The 20,386-nt window shown below is 50.5% G+C and overlaps 1 protein-coding gene across 2 annotated transcripts; it reads left to right on the top strand.

Annotated features, from left to right (window-relative positions):
* Positions 1 to 21: 21 nt before the first annotated feature.
* On the top strand, positions 22 to 17,132 carry Dhx38 (DEAH-box helicase 38). 2 transcript variants are annotated; one of them, XR_015643334.1, is made up of 27 exons: positions 22 to 270; positions 2,802 to 3,141; positions 3,451 to 3,638; positions 4,258 to 4,362; positions 5,222 to 5,369; positions 5,475 to 5,593; positions 5,733 to 5,809; positions 6,215 to 6,370; positions 6,852 to 7,013; positions 7,200 to 7,307; positions 7,649 to 7,761; positions 8,926 to 9,063; positions 9,417 to 9,603; positions 9,725 to 9,910; positions 10,115 to 10,255; positions 10,591 to 10,701; positions 10,796 to 10,912; positions 11,067 to 11,174; positions 11,550 to 11,649; positions 12,274 to 12,482; positions 12,572 to 12,726; positions 13,075 to 13,230; positions 13,321 to 13,455; positions 13,633 to 13,758; positions 14,203 to 14,298; positions 15,795 to 15,916; positions 16,662 to 17,132. XR_015643334.1 is itself a non-coding variant. In NM_001399194.1 (27 exon segments), coding segments are annotated over 26 exon segments (3,684 nt in total). In that variant the 5' UTR covers positions 142 to 270; positions 2,802 to 2,818; the 3' UTR covers positions 16,747 to 17,132.
* Positions 17,133 to 20,386: the final 3,254 nt, after the last annotated feature.

The following is a 20,386-nucleotide window of genomic DNA, read 5'->3' as shown; positions in this document are numbered from 1 at the left end:
TCGCAAGGAGACTCTGAGCCCAGAAGAAGACACTGAGGCTCGGAAGGCCTGTTCTTGTTGTTGCGCTCAGGAGCTCAGGGACCCCCGATTTCTGGTTTACTCTCGATGGTCGTTTTGGACGGATAGAGGGCCCTGCGCAGGGCATTATGGGACAATGATGGCCGCTTTCAAACAGCGGAATTTGCCTCTTTGAGGCCATCTGATCAAGCGGTGGCCGCTCTGGCGTCCCCAGATCAGAGACAGAAGGCCTCGAGAGTCGTGCTTGGTGAGGTGAGTGTCAGTCTTTCCAGATTCGTCCTTTGGCAGCCATGGCAGCTACAGGCGGCCGGTGTCGGCTCTGGTTTGGGCCCTGATTTCAGAGTTCCTCTACTCCTTGTTACCCAAGTTTCTCTAGTCCCTTGAGCGGTCCTGTGTCCATTCAGCTTACTCCGGACTTTTTCCTCGCTCTGGTCACATCGCGGTGTTTAGGAAGGGCCCCACGTTGATCCAGGGATCCTCCCTGAGCCCATGTTTAGGACCTACCCGAACCTGTTACTGGGTAGTTGGAGAGACTGGGGAGGACTCCTGGTGCCTTCCTCCTTTCTCACAGAAGGGTCTCCACTTGATCTGGCGTGCAATCTGTAAGAAGAATGTTAACAATAAGAGGGCAGGGCAGTTTGTTTTTCCCTTATCGGCATTGTTGAGAATAGCAATTGGTTTAAAGACACATAGAGTAAGTAAGCAGTTGCTGACCTGAGAAGTGCATTGCGGCTTCTTTGCCGCTGATCTTTCTCCATAATCTGGCCGTGGATCTCCTTATTTGCTATTTTGAGGACTTAAGTCCTTCCTTGTCCTGTGTTGTGAATAACTTCTTCCTGTCTAGAGAAACGTTTGACTTCTTGTTCCTTTTTGATAAGTTATATTTAATCAGACCTTTACTTTGCCATTTATTGGGCTGTAGCAATTAACAAGACAGACATACAAATTGACAATTTAGGACAGTTCGATAACTGCTGAGAGCCTGAGTATCACGGCCTTCCTGTCAAGATTTTCTCATATGCATACAGATGCAGCTTTGTTTTTCTCTTCTACCTGATGAAACAACAAATGGAACTCTTGCTTCTTCATCCACATTGTGTTGCAGCACTCCTTGGTAGAGCTGTGCATGTTAATTAGAACACGGCAGAAGAAGTCTAGATTCCAGAGGTATAGTTCTTGTGTTTTATCGACCTAATTGGAATGAGAAGAATTAACTGCATGTCCAGCATAGGTTCATGCTTATAAGCGGGTTGTGTTAGGCAAAGATGACTTTGATATCAGTCAAGCACCTGGGAGATCTTACAGTCTCTTTTTTTTTTTTCTTTTTTTTTTTTTTGGAGCTGGGGACCGAACCCAGGGCCTTGCGCTTCCTAGACAAGCGCTCTACCACTGAGCTAAATCCCCAACCCCACAGTCTCTTTAACATGTTCCCAAAATGCTGCTACCTAACGTTTTTCAGAAGTAGTTTTGGTGAACACGGATTGTTATTCAAGAGTTTGTTTGTTTGTTTGCCTGCTTTGGGGTGCTTTTATTTTTACTTTTCCCACAAACCACTACTGATCCACAACAAAGGTCAAGTGTGTAGAATATGGATGGTAAAATTATGTGCTAACTTCTCTGCTCTGTGGAGCTTGTGACTTAAAGGGAATGGGTGGGTAGGAGAATGCATATAACAACTCAGGCAGGGAACTAGTCAGGATTCAGGAGCATAATACCAAGTAAGCAACAGTCACACCATTGTACCAACTATTGATTCTCACAGTGGTTCTGTGGATTGTGTAAAGAAGTGATTTCTGTTCCACACATGAAGAACTAATGACTAACCAAGGCAGCTACTTACTGTCACAGAAACAGAAAATGCCAAGAGCCTGGACTTCCTTCCTTCCTTCCTTCCTTCCTTCCTTCCTTCCTTCCTTTTTCCCGTTTCTTTTTTAAGTGTCTCACTAGAGAAAGGGGATGTGCTACTGCAGTTCATATGAAAAAGGCAAGCACGTCTGACTGGTGTTTGGAGGCAGTGAGCTAATGGGACTCCTAGAGGTGATTATTTTGGCCCTTAAGTGGGAGAAAGTGTGTTCTGTAGAAGAGTGAAATTACAGGAGAATAAATTAGATAATGGGTAGGGAAACAGACTGGAATCAAGAGAGCAAGAGGAGAGGGAATGAATATGAATGAATAAATACTTCACTAAATAGCCTAGGTAGTATGACATTCATCATGTAGCCCAGGCTAGCTCCCCACTTGCCATCCTCTGGGTGATACCTTCTTGATCCCAGTATTTGGTCTGTGTGTCTGTGTCTTTTGGATACGTTGGGGTGGGAACTGGCCAGCTTTTAGAGATTGTCAGTGATTTGGTGAGAAAGTCTTCACAAGTACCAAGAGGGGCTGGAGAGATGGCTCAGTTGGTGAAGTGCTTTCTTACAAGCATAAGGACCTGATTTTAGATTCCCAGAACCCATGGAGAAGTCATGAGTAGAGGCACATATGTGTTAAAGAGGCAGAGTGAGGCTGATCCCAGGAGCTTCCTGGTTAGTCATCTTGGCCAAATTAGTTCTCAGAGAGACTCCGTCTTAAAAAGTAAGAAGCAACTGAGAAAAATACCCGATGTTGGCCTCTGGCTCTATGTGCACCTGTATGATAACACATACGTGCACACCAGCTAGCAGAAGATGCTCTGGGCTCAGTATAGGGAGGCTGGGATAGGCACTTAAACATACTTTTTATTCTGGGATGCAGTAAAGCTGAGTTTTCTTCTGTCCAGTTCTAATGGTTTACCTTCCTTCCAGACAAATAAGAACTTGTGATGGAGGACGCTGGTGAGGACGCCTCCATCCATCGCTTGGAAGGCACCAACTTGGACTCTCAGGTTGGTGGCCTTATTTGCAAGACCAAAAGTGCAGCCAGTGAGCAGCATGTCTTCAAAGCCCCTGCTCCCCGCCCTTCATTGCTGGGACTGGACTTACTGGCGTCCCTGAAACGGAGGGAGCGAGAGGAGAAGGATGATGGGGAGGACAAGAAAAAGTCCAGAATCTCTTCCTACAAAGACTGGGAGGAGAGTAAGGATGACCAGAAGGATGCCGAGGAGGATGGCGATGAGCAGGCTGGCCGAAGTAGCCGGAGAGACAGGTGAGGAAAGAGGGTAAAGATTGGTGGCCAGAGAATACAGCCTGGGTTTACCTCACTTCTTATTGGACACCTAAGAGCTTTACGATCTTAATGTGATTCCATAATACTGGTGTCAGGTAGGAACTGCAGAGACCTGTGGGGAAGGCAGCTAAGAGTGGATGATGAGTTAAGTGCTTGGGTCCTTACCATGTTCCAGCCTTCAGCACCAGGAAGATGCAGTGGAGAGGACATGTTTCTTGTTGGTGTGGCTGGAGGTAGAGGGACATGTTTCTTTCATGGAGGGCTCTTTCTTTACTCATCTTGTTCCAGGCACTACCGATCTGCTCGGGTAGAGACTCCATCCCACCCCGGGGGTGTGAGTGAAGAGTTTTGGGAACGCAGTAGGCAGAGAGAGCGGGATCGGAGGGAGCATGGAGTCTACGCCTCATCCAAAGAAGACAAGGATCGGAAGAAGGAGAAATCCCGGGATCGAGACCATGACCGCAAGAGAGACAGAGGTAGAGTGCCTGGCCCCCCTCCTGGGCATTAGCAACGAACCAGCAAGTCTTTCTTTCCCTGCCACAAGAACATTATATATTCATTATAATATTCATTAACTGGACAACTTGGTTTTTATGGTGCGTGCCCTGGTGGTTTTGACTCTTTGGGACTAGGATTAGGAAGAAGTTTAAGGAAAGATACCTCGCTTGTAGTACAGCTGCTTTGCTTGAGTGTGTGGTTCTTGTTTTATTGTGAAAACTGGTGATAAAGGAAATGGTGGGTAATCTTTTTAAGGAACCAGTGTTTATAGTAGTTCTGATGAGGGGAGAGGACTGTTGTGGGACAAAGCGAGACAGAGTCCAGCGCTGGCCTCGCTCAGAACCATCTATAGCTTAGAGGTATGCTATACCACAAAACTCCATGGCGGGCATGTAACTGTCCACTTTTGGATCTTCTTGGAAAGTAGCTCTCCTGTGAGTTTGACCCTTTCTGTCCATTGAGAGAGTGACTGTGTGAGTCTCAGCCCATGGGTGAAGGGCAAGTGTGAGGGGAGGCTTGTGTTTTCTGCTCAATGCATGGGGTATGTGGTAGCATGAGGTACATATTTTTAAGCCCCTTGTGTGACTCTTACAACAGATGAGCGGGACAGAAGTAGGCACAGCAGCAGATCAGAACGAGACGGAGGCTCAGAGCGCAGCAGCAGAAGAAATGAACCAGAGAGTCCTCGACACCGCCCAAAAGGTATTCTCACCTGTCCTCTGTGGCGGCTGGTAAGGGCTCAGGTCCTTGAAAGGCAGAATGAGAGGTAGTAGTTTGCCAGGCAGTGAGCCCTACTTCCAACGTGACCCTCTGGAGTCCCGGGCCCAGAGTCAGGTGGTGTGGCCTTGCCCCTCTCTTGAGGTGGATGTATCCTGAGGGCACGGCTGTTTGCTGCTTCCTTAGGATAGAGGCAGTTTGCTGCAAGGCAAGGTTTTCAAGTGGTAGGAAACAGGAGATGTGGTGGGTCAAGAAGGATTTATCAAAAAGGAACGTTTTTTTTTTTTGGTTCTTTTTTTTTTTCGGAGCTGGGGACCGAACCCAGGGCCTTGTGCTTCCTAGGTAAGCGCTCTACCACTGAGCTAAATCCCCAGCCCAAAAAGGAACGTTTTAAGATGAAGAAGTTGCAGAGAGAAATTGATTCTTTCAGTGTTGTTTTAAACAGTGAAAGCCGGACTATTAAATTCAGTCTCTTTACACATTGTCAGCAGTGACTTATCTGTAACAAGTACAAGGTTATGAAACAGGAGTAAGTTGTGGCCATTGAGATGGCTCGCCTGCTGACCCTTGCTGCCAAGCCTTTTGATCTGAGTTGATTTGCCAGGATCCACACGATGGAAGGAGAGCCTTCCCTGAGACTCGTGCTCTGATCTCCACGCGAGTGCACACACACTAGATAGGTAGAGGTGGTTAAGGGTAAGTTGTTGTGCCTGTAATTCCAGCACATGGGAAGCTGAGGCAGGAGGATTGTAAGGCTGAGGCCAGTGTCTTTACAGAGATATGCTGTCTAAAGTCATGTCTCGTTGACACTGGGTGTTTACTGTGGATGTCTCTGTGGCCCCAGATGCAGCCACCCCTTCAAGGTCCACCTGGGAGGAGGAGGACAGTGGCTATGGCTCTTCAAGGCGCTCTCAGTGGGAAACACCCTCCCCAACACCTTCCTATCGGGACTCTGAGCGGAGTCATCGGCCGTCCACACGAGATCGAGACAGGTGATGGATGGATGGATGGGACAGCCAGTTGCAGAGGGACATGGGCAGGGAATGTTGCTGGGGACACAGTTCAGCTCAGTGATGGCTGATCTTGATGGTTCCCAGGTCTGTGAGGAGCAAGTCCTCAGATGACACACCACTGCCGACCCCCTCCTATAAGTACAACGAGTGGGCTGATGATAGAAGACACTTGGGGTCCACCCCACGTCTGTCCAGGGGCCGAGGTAAGGCCTGGGGAGGCAGGAGGCAGACAAACCGTTTGTCTGGTCCAGGTGGGGCTGAGCCCAGGCTGTACTCAAGAAGCTGTGCAGCTTTGGGTCCGCTGGAGTTCTTGGGCTGACTCTGCCGTCTGCTTTCCTTCAGGAAGACGTGAGGATGGTGAAGAAGGGATTGCATTTGACACGGAGGAGGAGCGGCAGCAGTGGGAGGACGACCAGAGGGTAAAGACAACCTCTCTGAGGGCTGGGCAGGAGGTGGTGGACAGGATGAAAGGTGTTAGAGCCAAGGGCTCTGAGGGGCTCTCCGGCAGGACTGGGCTCTGAGGAAGGTGGTTAGTACTGTTCTGTCCAGAGCTCTGGAACCTTTTGAGAGATACAGGCTTGACAGAGAAGCTTCTGTACTGATACAGGCGCCTCTGTGTGGAAAGTATAAGAAGTGTGGCTTGGGGCCTGCCATGGGAAGTCAAAACTGTGTGAAGCCTCCTGCCTTTCTCCAGGTCCCTCGCACTGATCAGGAGGGTTCCCCTGGAGGTCTGGCCTCTTTCCAGATACCTCCTTGCTCCCCTTTGCTGCAGGTCCCCGTGAGTATGACCTGCCCTTTGTTCTCTTGCTGTCTCCTGTCTGCAGCAAGCAGACCGGGATTGGTACATGATGGACGAGGGCTATGATGAGTTCCACAACCCTCTGGCTTATTCCTCTGAGGACTACGTGAGGCGGCGGGAGCAGCACCTGCACAAACAGAAGCAGAAGCGCATTTCAGCACAGCGCAGGCAGATCAATGAGGTGAGGCCGCAGCCATGGCTGGCACAGCTTAGAGCAGACGTGGGGCGTGTGGGAGGAGTCTCAGTGTGCCAAGGGATGGCACGACGTAGCTGGCTGTTTGCAGATAGGGCCAGGTCACATTTGTCTCTGCAGAACAGGAGCGGGAGTGGGAAGCTTTGGGTAGCTTAGGAACCTGGCTCCTGCTTCTCTTTCTCGCACTGTGCTCTGAGGGGCCTGTAGGGGGAGTGGTATGGTGATACTGCCCTGGGTGTGTGTTTTGTGTCTGAGTGGGGTAGGCCTAGTGCCCAGCTGCTTCTTGGGACAAAGTACTGCAAGGCCTCAGTTTCAATGACTCCTGTCTAAGGAGCTGCAGGGTGTAGAGTTCCATTATGATTCTGTGGATTATGATTCTGTGGATTATGATTCTGTGGATTTACTTGTTGCCTTTTCAGGATCACCTCTTAGCTGCAGGCTACATGTGGCTCTCCTTGTGTCCCCACAGGATAATGAGCGTTGGGAGACTAACCGGATGCTCACCAGCGGGGTGGTCCATCGGCTGGAGGTGGATGAGGACTTTGAAGAGGACAACGCGGCCAAGGTGCATCTGATGGTGCACAACCTGGTGCCTCCCTTTCTGGATGGACGGATTGTTTTCACCAAGCAGGTAAGGCCTCTGGCCAGGGACCTGGAGGTTAGAAAGTGCTGAAGAGGAGGGAGGGAGAGAGGCTTGGTACAGTAATGTGTGATGTTAGCGGGTAGTGCCCCTTTTACTAGAACCCATGCACAACTGGCCCTCTGGTTGGCTCTAGTGACTAGTGAGGAATTTCTCTTCCTCCCCTACTTCCTGCAGCCGGAGCCTGTGATCCCAGTGAAGGATGCCACCTCAGACCTGGCCATTATTGCTCGGAAAGGCAGCCAGACGGTCCGCAAGCACAGGGAACAGAAAGAACGGAGAAAGGTTGGTGTCCTGCCACTAGGCCTGAGGTCCTCGAGCGTTCTTTTTTCCTCCTGCGGAAAATGTCAGAACTGTGTACAGTGACTCCCGTTGGCAGTCAGAGGACATACTTGTGTGGGTCAAGCGGCAGCCAAGGAGAGTACTGTGTTCTATTCTACCAGTTAGGCAACCATGGGGCCTGGTGTTGGGCGCTGGAGGCGTGAGGCTTGAGATGTGGGGCTTGGTGCTGCAGTGCATTGTGGGAATTTACTGTCCTCTGGATAAAGCCTGCCCTCCATAATTGCCTCTACAGCCTACAGTCTAGCCAGAGGATGGAGTGACTTAACTCTGGTTGTCCTCTTCAGGCTCAGCACAAACACTGGGAACTGGCAGGGACCAAACTAGGAGACATAATGGGTGTCAAAAAAGAAGAGGAGCCAGATAAAGCTATGACTGAAGATGGGAAAGTGGACTACAGGTGCGTAGCTCAGCCGGCAGCAAGTCGGCTCCTAAGGTCGTGCTTGTGATAGACTCTGTTGTGCCCTGATCCCTTCCTGAGTCTCGTCTTCTGACTTTAGCTTCCCCACTGTCACCACTGTTGATACAGTGATGGTTGTGTAGACTGGGGCTCAGGGATGTTAAGGAATTTGCCTCAGTGCACCCAGCTAGGAAATGGTGGTCTAGGCAGGGTTTCTTACCTTGGTCAGATCTCAGCACATCACAGCAAGGAAGCTTGGCTTCACAGGCCTTTTAGGGCTCTCAGTTTGGTAGTGTCTCTGTTCATGGGGTTTGATGCAGCTGTTCTGTCACTGCTTGTCAGAGTCCCTACATTGGCTAGGTGCTACACTCAAATGTTCCTCCCACTGCTTATCCTCTGATGATGTTGTTCCCATGGAACTGTTGTCTGGAGCTAGTAGTACCTCTGTGTAACGTGTTCCAAATATGAGGTTGGTATTGCTGGTCAGCCCTTGCTGGTCTCTGGGTCATTAATCCCTTAGGTTTCAGTTGTCAGATGACCAGGGCGACTGAGTGAAGTTAGAACTACACAGTTGAAGGAGCTCGGGGCAGACCTGAGGGAGGAGAGGACTCTGGGGTCTTGGGGTGTGTGTGCATGTATGACACTGATTGCCTACATAGAAACAAGGCAGTTATGTCAGCTGTTCTCCGAGTTCTTTGGAAACAGGCCTTTGCACTCTGCAGCCCTATTAAGGGACGGAGGGATTCTGATCTTTGTCCTGTACTGAGCTGTCAGAACTTGGGGGACTCCTATGGCTGTTTGAGCCCCTTAAGTCTGGTACTAAAATTGCCCGGACCTTTTCTAAATTGGTGACCTGCTGGTTAATTTCAGCCCTCTTGTGGACACACGTTGTTTAGGATAGGCAGTCTGCCCGCCTGAGAACCTGATGTCTGATCCTATGCAGCCATTTGATGAGGGCTCTGGACCGTGGTATGGATGATGGAGTTTTCGTGATATCTGCTCCTCAGGCACATTTAGATACAGTTTTGGTGCCCAGGCTGTTTTGATGTCCAGGAGGTTGACTGCTTCTTGTCATAGTTGTTCACATTCTTAGGAGCAAAAAGGGCAGCTAACTTCAGCATGAGGGACAATGTGGGAGGTCATGTGTGCCTCTGTGTTTCCCAGGACAGAGCAGAAGTTTGCAGATCACATGAAGGAGAAAAGTGAGGCCAGCAGTGAGTTTGCGAAGAAGAAGTCGATCCTGGAGCAGAGGCAATACCTGCCCATCTTTGCTGTACAGCAGGAACTCCTCACCATCATCAGGTAATGTCCCCAGGCCCTGTGGCCCAGTGCCTCTGTCCCTTCTGTCTCCTGTTTGTGCATTGCATCTAATGGGGAAGGAAATACTTTCCCCCTATGGATTGGCTGAGCATATGCTGTGTGCAGTAAGGTGAGATTACTTCCTCCAGTGGTTCAGCTTCACCTTGACTGTGCCCCTGGTATTTCATGGGGAGGGCCCATGAGAAGCTGGTTTCTGGAGAAATCCTCTCTGGTCAAGCATGCTTCTGGGAGAGCTAGGCTTCCCGGAGGCAGCAAGACTTAAGGCTTTGTGGGGAGTCTTCTCAGATTGACTTCCCACCCGGGCTGCTCAGTGCCTTGCTTGCTCTTCCCTGTAGAGACAACAGCATTGTGATCGTGGTTGGGGAGACGGGGAGTGGCAAGACCACTCAGCTGACCCAGTACTTGCATCAAGATGGGTACACGGACTATGGGATGATCGGGTGCACACAGCCCCGGCGTGTGGCTGCCATGTCAGTGGCCAAGAGAGTCAGTGAAGAGATGGGGGGAAACCTTGGAGAAGAGGTGAGTGAGCGTGAGGTCTGAGCCGTGTAGCCTTTTCCTGATTGCTTCTGCCTTTTGTGCTGGAGGCTGTGGTCTGCCTGTGAGGGAACTACAGGGAGTAGTAACCGCTCTCTGACCCCAGGTGGGTTATGCCATTCGCTTTGAAGACTGCACTTCTGAAAACACCTTGATCAAATACATGACCGATGGGATCCTGCTCCGAGAGTCCCTGCGGGAGGCTGACCTAGACCACTACAGCGCCATCATCATGGATGAGGCCCATGAGCGCTCCCTCAACACCGATGTGCTCTTTGGGCTGCTCCGGGAGGTAAGGACTGCGGGCTCTATTTCTTCTGCGGCTTAGGTGCTCTGGCTGGGTCTTCCTCGGAAGCTCCCTGGTCACCTGCTTCACATTAAGCTGAATGACTTCTGGTTCATGCCGTAGTTCCATTGCTCAGTCAGACAAAGCTACCAGTGGTTTGTGGTAATGAGGTCCCAAGCCCACAGGAGCCTCTGCTGTCCCTTCTCTTAGGTTGTGGCTCGACGCTCAGACCTGAAGCTCATTGTCACCTCAGCTACTATGGATGCAGACAAATTTGCTGCCTTCTTTGGGAATGTACCCATCTTCCACATCCCTGGGCGAACTTTTCCTGTTGACATCCTCTTCAGCAAGGTACATCTCTGTCCTTTGACATCTCTGGTGAAAAGTCAGCTGGAGGAGGGGTACAGAGTTGGAAGATTCAGTGGTGTGAGGCAGATGGGGAGCTGCAGCTCCAGGGCCCAGGTGGACGCAGAGCTGGGTCTGAGGAAGGATTTGAGTCCTTGTTTCTGAAGTAAGGAGTCGGGATACCAGCTCTACTTGTAAGGGCCTCGGCATTCGGGCTCACCCTGAGGTCACCATTGTTGAGTCCAGAACTGCAGCTCGGATGGGATGAGGCTGTGTGTTCTCTGGGGGCTGCTGACCTGTGGCGCCCTTGTTCCCTTTCCATGGCCCTCTGCTGTGTTCAGACCCCACAGGAGGATTATGTGGAGGCCGCAGTGAAGCAGTCCTTGCAGGTGCACCTGTCTGGGGCCCCTGGAGACATCCTTATCTTCATGCCTGGCCAAGAGGACATTGAGGTATGTGCTTTAGTCACCGCTGGGTGGATAGGAATCCTCTGCATGAGAGTTTGGGGCTCCAAGGTCTTGTGACTCCTTCTTTCCTGTACCTCAGGTGACGTCTGACCAGATCGTAGAGCACCTAGAGGAGCTGGAGAACGCGCCTGCCTTGGCTGTGCTGCCCATCTACTCCCAGCTGCCGTCTGACCTTCAGGCAAAAATCTTCCAGAAGGTGCGATGCTTCAGTCTGGTGTCTCTTGGTGTCCCACAAAGGGGCAAGAGTGGGGATGTTTCTTTCCTAGAAGAGCAGGCGTGAAGTGGGCTTTTCTTGCCTGTCCCGTCTTTCACCCCCCAAAACTTACCTTTGCTCCTGCTATTGGCCCTAGGCTCCCGATGGCGTCCGGAAGTGCATCGTTGCTACCAACATTGCTGAGACGTCTCTGACTGTTGACGGCATCATGTTTGTCATCGACTCTGGCTACTGCAAGTTAAAGGTGAGGATGGTACAGGAGGCAGGACTCTGAGGCTTCACCCAAAGGCAATTCAGCACAGAGACTCAGGTGCATGAGAGGGGCAGAGGTGTTAGGCTAACGTTTAGTGAGTGCTGATCTGGCCCTGTGTTTGGCCCCGTGTTTATCCTTGTGGTAGCTTGAAGGTGTAGATGATTCAAGTGGCTCTGTAATGGTCACAGGCTGGTATTGATGGAGAGAGCTCTGAGGCTTTCTTGAGTTTCCTGATTCTAAATTGACAGTCACCATCATTGCTAAGTCGCATTCTCTATGGTGAACAGTAACTGGGCTTACCTGTGTCAGGGCTCCTTGCTTTCTCCTCACTCCATCTTCAATCAGTTCTTCCGTGTGCCCTACTAGGTCTTCAACCCCAGGATCGGCATGGATGCTCTGCAGATCTACCCCATTAGCCAGGCCAATGCCAACCAGAGGTCAGGGAGAGCTGGCAGGACGGGCCCAGGTCAGTGTTTCAGGTAGGAGCCCTGTGCTAGCCTGCTTTGTAGGGCAGTGCTGAACTACTGCCCAGAGCCCAGCTAGGGTTGGGGGTTTATCTGGTGCTGGCTGCCCCTAGAGCCAATCCTCAAAGCTGGTGCTGCCAAGGGCTGAGTGGAAGGGGCAGTCTTCAGAGGAGCAGTGGGCAGTTCTGTGGGAAGGGACCTCAGTGAACAGCAGCCAGGACAGCAGGCTGCCCTCCACAGGGTAGGCCCAAGTAAGCGTGATGCTTTAATTCATGCCCAATTATTTGTCCTCCTGTTTTTATGATTAAAAAAATAATGCATTCATCAGAAATTCAGAAATGATACAGATGTTAAGCCTTAATTCTAGTCTCAGTCACGTTGGCTCCCACGGGCACATAGGAGGCTCCAGCAGAAGAGCCAAGGTTAGAAGAAAGGGCTAAGCAGATAAGTGGGTGGGTCACAACCCTGCTTTAGGATTTCTTAGCAGGTGGGGGTCATACTTGTGAGACTGGAATAATTTCTGCCGACATTCTGCAGAGTGGTCCCCGAGTGTGGCTGACTCACGTGAGAGGCCGGCAGGCCAGCACAGGGTAGGTGCGGCCCAGTCATTGGCCTCTCCCTGGCAGGCTCTACACACAGAGCGCTTACAAGAATGAGCTCCTGACTACCACTGTGCCTGAGATCCAGAGGACCAACCTTGCCAACGTGGTGCTGCTGCTCAAGTCCCTGGGGGTGCAGGACCTGCTGCAGTTCCACTTCATGGATCCACCCCCAGAGGACAACATGCTCAACTCCATGTACCAGCTGTGGATCCTCGGAGCCCTGGATAACACAGGTGTGTGGCCAGGACCTGCTGGGCCTCCCGTGACGGGCGCCTTCCCTTTGTCCAAGTTGACTGCAGTTTGGGCTTCGCTCTCCCCCCAGGTGGTCTCACTTCCACGGGGCGGCTGATGGTGGAGTTCCCACTGGACCCGGCTCTCTCCAAGATGCTCATCGTGTCTTGTGACATGGGCTGCAGCTCCGAGATCCTGCTCATCGTCTCCATGCTCTCCGTCCCTGCCATCTTCTACAGGCCCAAGGTGGGGAGGCAGTGCCGGCTTCTCACGCAGAAGCTCTAGGGATCATCTGTCCTCTGTGTCATGGGATGGGATGGAGATTCTGTCTTTGCCGTCTTCTCATCGGCTGGCTAGGGGGAGATGGGAAGGCTGGGTCCTTGTAGTGTTTTGGAAATATGTAAGACCATCATCTATCTTGTGGTATGGTTCTGCCTGAGACCCATTGTTCTAGCTTATTTTGTTATAAATTATTTGTTTTCTATGTTGTTAGGCATACTGATGTGTGAGCAGGTATAGTGTGAGGGTCCTCGGGATGTGCCGTGTGGGTTTGGCCTCCCCATGCCTGCTGAAAGTCCCTGTTTCCTTTCCTAGGGCAGAGAGGAGGAGAGCGATCAGATCCGGGAGAAGTTTGCTGTCCCTGAGAGTGATCACCTGACCTACCTGAACGTCTACCTGCAGTGGAAGAACAACAATTACTCCACCATTTGGTGCAACGACCACTTCATCCACGCCAAGGCCATGCGGAAGGTGAGGTGGCAGCGCAGAGGGGTGCCGTCTAGAGAGGGAAGGGAGGGGAGGGTATAGGGATCCATGCTGTTTTGCCTGTGTCATCTTTAGGTCCGGGAGGTGCGGGCCCAGCTCAAGGATATCATGGTGCAGCAGCGGATGAGCCTGGCCTCATGTGGCACTGACTGGGACATTGTCAGGAAGTGCATCTGTGCTGCCTATTTCCACCAGGCAGCCAAGCTCAAGGTGAGCCATAGGGAGCCACAGGGAGCCACAGGGCTTTGGCCTCTCCTCTCTCCTCCACTCCTGTGGGAAGGCAGCTCTTGAGGCCTGCCTGCTCGCTCTGGCAGTTTTGTAGAGCTAGGCTTCCCCTAAGTGTGTGAAGGCCATATTTGTGACGTGGCTACCCGCTTTCTTCTCTAGGGCATTGGGGAGTATGTGAACATCCGTACAGGGATGCCCTGCCACTTACACCCCACCAGCTCCCTCTTCGGAATGGGTTACACCCCTGACTACATTGTATATCACGAGCTGGTCATGACCACCAAGGTGAGTCTCGCGCAAGGAGTTCCCACATCGGGACCACTGGCTGGAGCCAGGCCTTTGCTCCCTTGTGCTACCCTGTGTAGAGCTCTGGAGACTTTGAGGCCTTTAGGCTGCTTTTCAGCATGGTTCCTGTGGGGATTATCAAGTTAACAAGGGTACTGTAGCCTCAGCCAGAGGGGCGCCCCCTGCTGGCTGACGGCAAGAGCAGCCCCTGTTAGTGCTGTCAGAGCAGCTTCCTGTGTGATGGGGCTTTCCTGTTGGATGCCCAGGGCTGTTTACTTACCCAGGAATGTGTGAGGGATGACAATTCTAGTGTCGCTTGCATTTCCCAGCGTAACAGGATGACCCTCCCCATATGACCCTTCCCATATGGCTCCTTATCGCAGCATCAGGCTGGGAGGGACGCAACTCCCTGCTGACCTCTATCTTTTGCCTTTGTGCCCACAGGAGTACATGCAGTGTGTGACCGCTGTGGATGGAGAGTGGCTGGCGGAGCTGGGCCCCATGTTCTACAGTGTGAAACAGGCAGGCAAGTCTCGGCAGGTAAGGACCCTGTGCTCCAGGAAGATGCTGCTGCCTGTGGGAAAGGTGGTCCTGTGGCCTGCTGTGGAAGGCTCGTCATTGTCTGATCCCACACATCTCACCTGCTAGCCCGCCTGTCTGACATCCTGCGCTCCTCCAGTTGGTGGATGCCTGGGCCTTTTTTGCTCATTAAACTTAATTGAAAACTTAATATTCATAACGTAGGCAGTACTCTAAGGAAGCCGCTGTAGCTGACACCAGTCGTTTTCGTTAGCCATGTCCTACTCACCTCTTGTCTTCCCAGAGCATTTTAAAGTGTGCCTCCCCAGCGGGTAGGACTTATTCCCACAACATGGCCTCTATGCCAGTGTCACTCCTAACAGTTAATCTCTCATGTCACCTGAGTCTCTAGTTCTCATCCAGAGTTTCCATTTATCTCCGAGATAACATCGCACAATTAATTCACTTGAATTGGGATGGAAGGTTGCCGTGGTGGCTGTGTGTGCTAATACCTTTGTTCCGGGACAGGACCTGCTTTCTGTCTTTATGACATTGATTTATTGGAGTAATTGTCATCTGTCCTATAGGCTATTCCACAGCACACACTTGGCTGATTACTTTAGCACTGGCTAACTTGTGTCTCTCTCACGTACACTTCAGTAACTAAAGGCCTGGGTGGGTCTGTTTAGCTGTTCTGTGAGGATGTGTGTGCATGGCCACAGTTGTGGTCCTGGTGGTGTCAGCTCGCTCTGTCTGGTTCTTCCACTCATAACTCCATCTCAGGGATTTGGGGTCTACTAATGAGTGACACTTTGCTGTCATTGAGGGATGTGAAATGTGGCTCTGCTTTTGTATTCCTACTTTTTCACATACTTCTCTCCACACTGGGACAAACAATGTCTTCATGATTTCTCTGTACCTCCTGGCATGATCTTGAACTTGATTAGAAGAATGTGTGTCCTGGGCTGTGGCTGTAGCTCAGCTTTAAACCACTGGTGTATGTTCAGTCTTCAGTGCTGTCAGGAGAAAACTGTGAAACCTTGACTTGAGGTTGCCTTGACAGTTCTTGGGGTTGGGAGGCTCTCTGGGTAAGTTACTTGCTATGTACGCATGGTGATCAAAGTTCAAATCCCCAGCACCCATATACAAAAGCTGGAATGGCCATGCATGTCTGTAACCCCATTATTGGGGGTCAGACACAGGTGGGTCCTGAGGTGAGCCTGGGTGAACTTCACGGGTCATGGCCTCATCCACCCACATGTGTGCACATAGACACACACACACACACACACACACATACACACATAGAATGCCGGTACTTACCAGCTTGCATGGAGTGCTGAGGGGTGACCTGGCTCAGAGCACCTTATCCAGTATCTATCTTGAATATTTTACAAAATGTCCTGGAAAGGTGCCCTTGGTGCTGGGACAGAGAGCTACATAGCCTGGGTTCTTAGAGTGGTCCCAAGCACAAATGTAGCCTCTGAGGCCAGTTTGTCCCATCTGCCTTTCTCTAGGAGAATCGTCGTCGGGCTAAAGAGGAGGCCTCTGCCATGGAAGAGGAAATGGCCCTAGCTGAGGAGCAGCTGCGCGCCCGGCGGCAGGAGCAGGAGAAGCGCAGCCCGCTGGGCAGTGTCAGGTGAGACTGCATGGGGAAGCACCGGGGCCAGGCCAGTGCTGAGTAGGGGTAAGAAGAGTCGTCAGTTTAAAGAGGAAATTGGTGCGGTGGTGGTGGTGTGCCCGGTGCTCCCATGTGGAGGCACAGATGTCCACTGTGGTTCTTGGTTGCCATCTTGTAGATTCAGGGTCCAAAGTGGGCTGAGTCTTGGTGTGGGTCCTGCAGCTTTACTGTCAGGCAAGGGGTCTGGAAAGAAAATGCCAGACAGCAGACAGCCTCAGGCTTCTGCACCTGTGCTCGTGTAAAACGGAGTCAGTCCTCTGTGGGGCTGTCCTCACTTCACACACCACCAGAAGGTTTCCTCTTTAGATCTGGGGATCCCACGGACTTGCTCTGGTTTCTGGTTGGACGCAGGAACCTAGGTCATAGTTCAGCTGAAAATTCTTATTACTGAAAAAGAACTGGAATCAGCCAAAGGAAGAGCTGTGTAGAAGGAGGTGTCCTAAGTGTGAAGATTGCTTTGCCCCTGGGCCATTACCGTGGTACACTGGTCTGTGACAGTATATACGCACAGGGTTTGCCGGTCAGGCTCACTCCAGTGAGCTTTGCTGTGCGTCGTTTTACCTGAGTTCAGTGGCATTGGTGCAGATGAGGTCCTTCAGCCTGAAGCTGCTGTGCATTGGGTAGGAATAGCAAGGCTTCAAGGCTTTTCTGGTGGGTCCCTGCTCAGGGAGAAGCAGTTTCCTACCTCTTTGTCTGTGTCCAGGTCTACAAAGATCTACACTCCAGGACGGAAAGAACAGGGGGAACCCATGACACCTCGCCGCACACCAGCCCGCTTTGGACTGTGAGCTGGGGCTCTCCCAGGAGAAGATGGCAGCCAGGCACTAAGTCCTTGGCTCTCCAGCCTGGGTTCCCTGAGGACTTGGACAAAGGCTTTCATCTGCGTGTTCATCTCTGGGTCATTGAGGTGGTTCCTGCTGAGTCAGGCTCTGCCCCAGGAGGAGGCTGTCCTAATGCTGGGCTTGGCAGGAGCCTGGCGCAAGGCCAATAAGGAGCTGCCTGAGCAGCAGGAGGTGGCTGGGCCATCTTATCCACTCTACCTGTCCCTAGGACGCTTGGCAGACAAGTGCCTCGCTGTGACTGAAACTTTTTTAATCCTTGTGTAAAGAGGCAGAGAAACGTGTAATTTGGTCATCACATGGGATTTGGAAATAAATATATTATTTGTACAATGCGATTGCATTTTAACTCTTTCTCTTTTACTGTTCTCATCCCTGCAGTAGAAACAGGAGAGGCAAGGCCCTTCTTTTGTGTCCTTGGCTAGCTCTTTGTGGAACCTTAGCTTTCAGGGTGGCTTTTATGTGGGCGTGACTGTGTATACATATGTTCAGGTGCTTTCGTGTATATATGTGTGTGTGCGTGCGTGCATGTGTGTGTGTGAATGTACACATGGGCATGTGGAAAAGGCCAGAGGGTGATCGTGGGTGTTTTCTTCAGTTGCTTCCGCCTCAGTTTTGAGATAGTTTCTCTTACTGACCCTGGAATTCAGTGTTGCTAGACTGGCTGTTGAGCAAGCTGTGGGGATCTACCTATGTGTGCCCCTTAGGTATGTCTGCACCCATTTCTGCCTTAGGTATAGAAACTCGTGACTGGCTCAAGGCATCCAGCACAGGACAGGCCACATTCGGGGATGTTCCTGAGGCTACTAGACGGTGATGAGGCCTTGTGACTGACATGGAGGGAGTGGAGCAGGGGCGTGGTTTAGCCTTCCCAGGGACAGGTGGTTATGGGTTGGGAGGGAGTAGGGTGGCTTCTTTGTAAGACATGTATGCTGTCTAGAGGCTCCCAGCTGTATGCTTGGGAAACCTAACCTTGGCCCTGGATGAGAAGGCCGAGAGGGTATCCAGACAGCCCAGAGAAGATGGCTGGGTCGGAGGCCCATTTACAGGTTCAGGCTTAGCATCCAGTGCACTTGGAAGAATGAGGCTCTGATGGGTAGTTTTGACTAAGGAGCTGAGACCACAGGCACAAAGCCCTTTCCTTGCTCCTCTAGATGAGAAAGACAGGATGTCATGAAAGTTATGGGTCTGATGCAACTTAATTAAAAGTAAGGAACACCTGGCTAAGGACACAAGTGCCACAAGATGCATGGACAGCCTCCTGCTCCTGCAGGTCTTTATCCAGCGTGACTTGGTGTTAAAGCATCTGCCTGAGATTTAGGCTGGACCTGCCTCTAACCAATTTTTCGTATGATTACAGGTACTTTCCGTTTAGGGTAGCCTTCCCACCAGTTCTTCCCAGCTTCCTCTGTTAGAAACATTTGTAAAAATGTTCTAGGTCTCTGTTTAGACATTTGACCCTGAAGTGACCTCCTAACACTGGACTTGCTGGAGTTGGGGTACTGGTGTCTATACAGTTTATACAGCCCTGCCTGGATCGGGGTGCTTTGTTCTCAGTCATCGAGTTTATCCGTTATATATGCTGAAGAAAGCTCTCTTTCATCTGCATATTGATATCCACTTTCCCAGTACCCATTATTGAAGGCTGTCCCTTTCCCCATTGAATGGTCTTCATGTGGCCATATATACAAGGTGTTTTATCTGGGCTTTCTGTACAGTTCCATTGGTCAATAGGACTGTCGATGACAAGACCACAGTAGCTTTGCAGGTTCAAGGGACAAGCACACTTGCTCTTCTTGCAGAGGACCCAGGCTTAATTCTCCAGCACCCACATGATGGCTCACAACCATTTGTAAACCTCCCCGCCTCGCCACACACACACTTCTGGCAGACACGTGACATAGAGACAATTTATCCACACACGTAAAAGAAACATTTAAAACAATTTTTAATCAGATCGTGAGTTCTTCAGCTTCATTCTTCCTTTTTATGATTATTTTGAATTCCCCTGAAATCATATGTGAATTTTAGCGTGTGTTTTCCCATGTCCGCAAAGGATTTTAAAATTCTGATAGACGTTGTACCAAATCCATAAGTCCATTTGGGTGTTATCAGTACATCGATACTAAGGTTTCCAGCCCACGGACAGGGACTGTTTCTACTCAGGTCTGTTTTACAGTTTTACATCAGTTGTTCACTCTGTTAATAGTTGTGGTTCCTTTTGCTCTGATAAAACACTGACCAAAAGCAACTCGAAGAACAAAGGATTTATTTCATCTTAAGGCTTAACAGTCTGTCAACCTGGAGGCAGGAGCTGATGCAGAGGCCATGGAGGGGTGCTGCTCACTGACTTGTTCCTCATGGCTTGCTTGGCCTGCTCTCATACGTATCCAGGGCCACCAGCTCAGGGGTGGCTCCACCATATCAGTCAAATCAAGAGAATGACCCACAGGTTTGCTCACAGGCCAATCTGTAGGGTATTTTCTCTCTTCTGACTATAGCCTACATCAAGTTGATGTAAGAACTAGTCAGCACTACCTTCTGGAAGCACAAAGTTCCTTTTTTTTTTTTTTGTTTTTTGTTTTTTTTGTTTTGTTTTGTTTTCTGGGCTGGCCTTGAATTTGTGATCCTCCTACCTGAGTCTTCTGAATGTTAGGATTACAGTTCTACACCACCCTGTCTGATGTATTCGATTCTGTAGTAAATGGGATTGGTTTTTTGAAATTTCTTTTCTTGACTGTTCATTATTAGTATACAAAAACATAACAGAGTTTTGTCTGTTACCTCTTATCCTGCTACTTTATTGAATTGGTTTGTTATAGCAGGTATTTTCTTTAGTATGTGTGGAATGCATAGAATGTTTATTTTTTCCTCTTTGAGACAGGATCGTGTGTGACCCAGCCTGTTCTGAGACTTCCTGTGTAATGAAAGATGACTTTGGATCCCTGATCTTTCTCCTTCTGCCTTCTGGGTGCTGGCACTACACATGTGGGTTACCATATGTGTTTTATGGGGTGTTGAACCCGGGGCCTCGTGCTTACTCAGGAAGAACTCTTTAACTGAGTTAAATCCCAGTACAGATATAAAATACGATCTGTGGACAGAGTTAATCAGTAGTTCTCCCCAGTCACCTGACTAAGGCAGAGTCTCTCTTGTTCTGCCATGCTGCATATGCCAAGCTGGCCAATGAATGTCCTTGGTGATTCTTTTCTCTGCCTCCCATCTTGTTGTAGGAATGCTGGGATTACCGGTGCGGGCCACCACATCCAGCATTTTTACATGGGTTCAGGTATCCAGGTTTGCTTAGCAAGCACCTTAACCTGCAATTATATTCATTACCGTGCCATTACTGTGATAAGATACCGTGACCAAGACAACTTAAAGAGGAGAGAGTTTGTTTGAGGGGTAGGAGACCGTCATAGTGGAGTGGAAGCATACAGCAAGTGGTAGGCATGGTGGCAGGAGCAGGAAGCCTACAAGAAGGAAGTGGGATGAAGTTATGAATCCTCAAAGCCCACCCCACATGACATATTTTCTCCAGCAAGGTTGTACCTCCTAAACTTCCCCAAGTGTCAGCAACTAGGGGCCA

Source organism: Rattus norvegicus, chromosome 19, assembly GCF_021556685.1.
Source record: "Rattus norvegicus strain SHRSP/BbbUtx chromosome 19, alternate assembly SHRSP_T2T, whole genome shotgun sequence".
Taxonomy (NCBI): Eukaryota; Metazoa; Chordata; class Mammalia; order Rodentia; family Muridae; genus Rattus; species Rattus norvegicus.
This window is presented reverse-complemented; position numbering and strand designations above follow the sequence as displayed.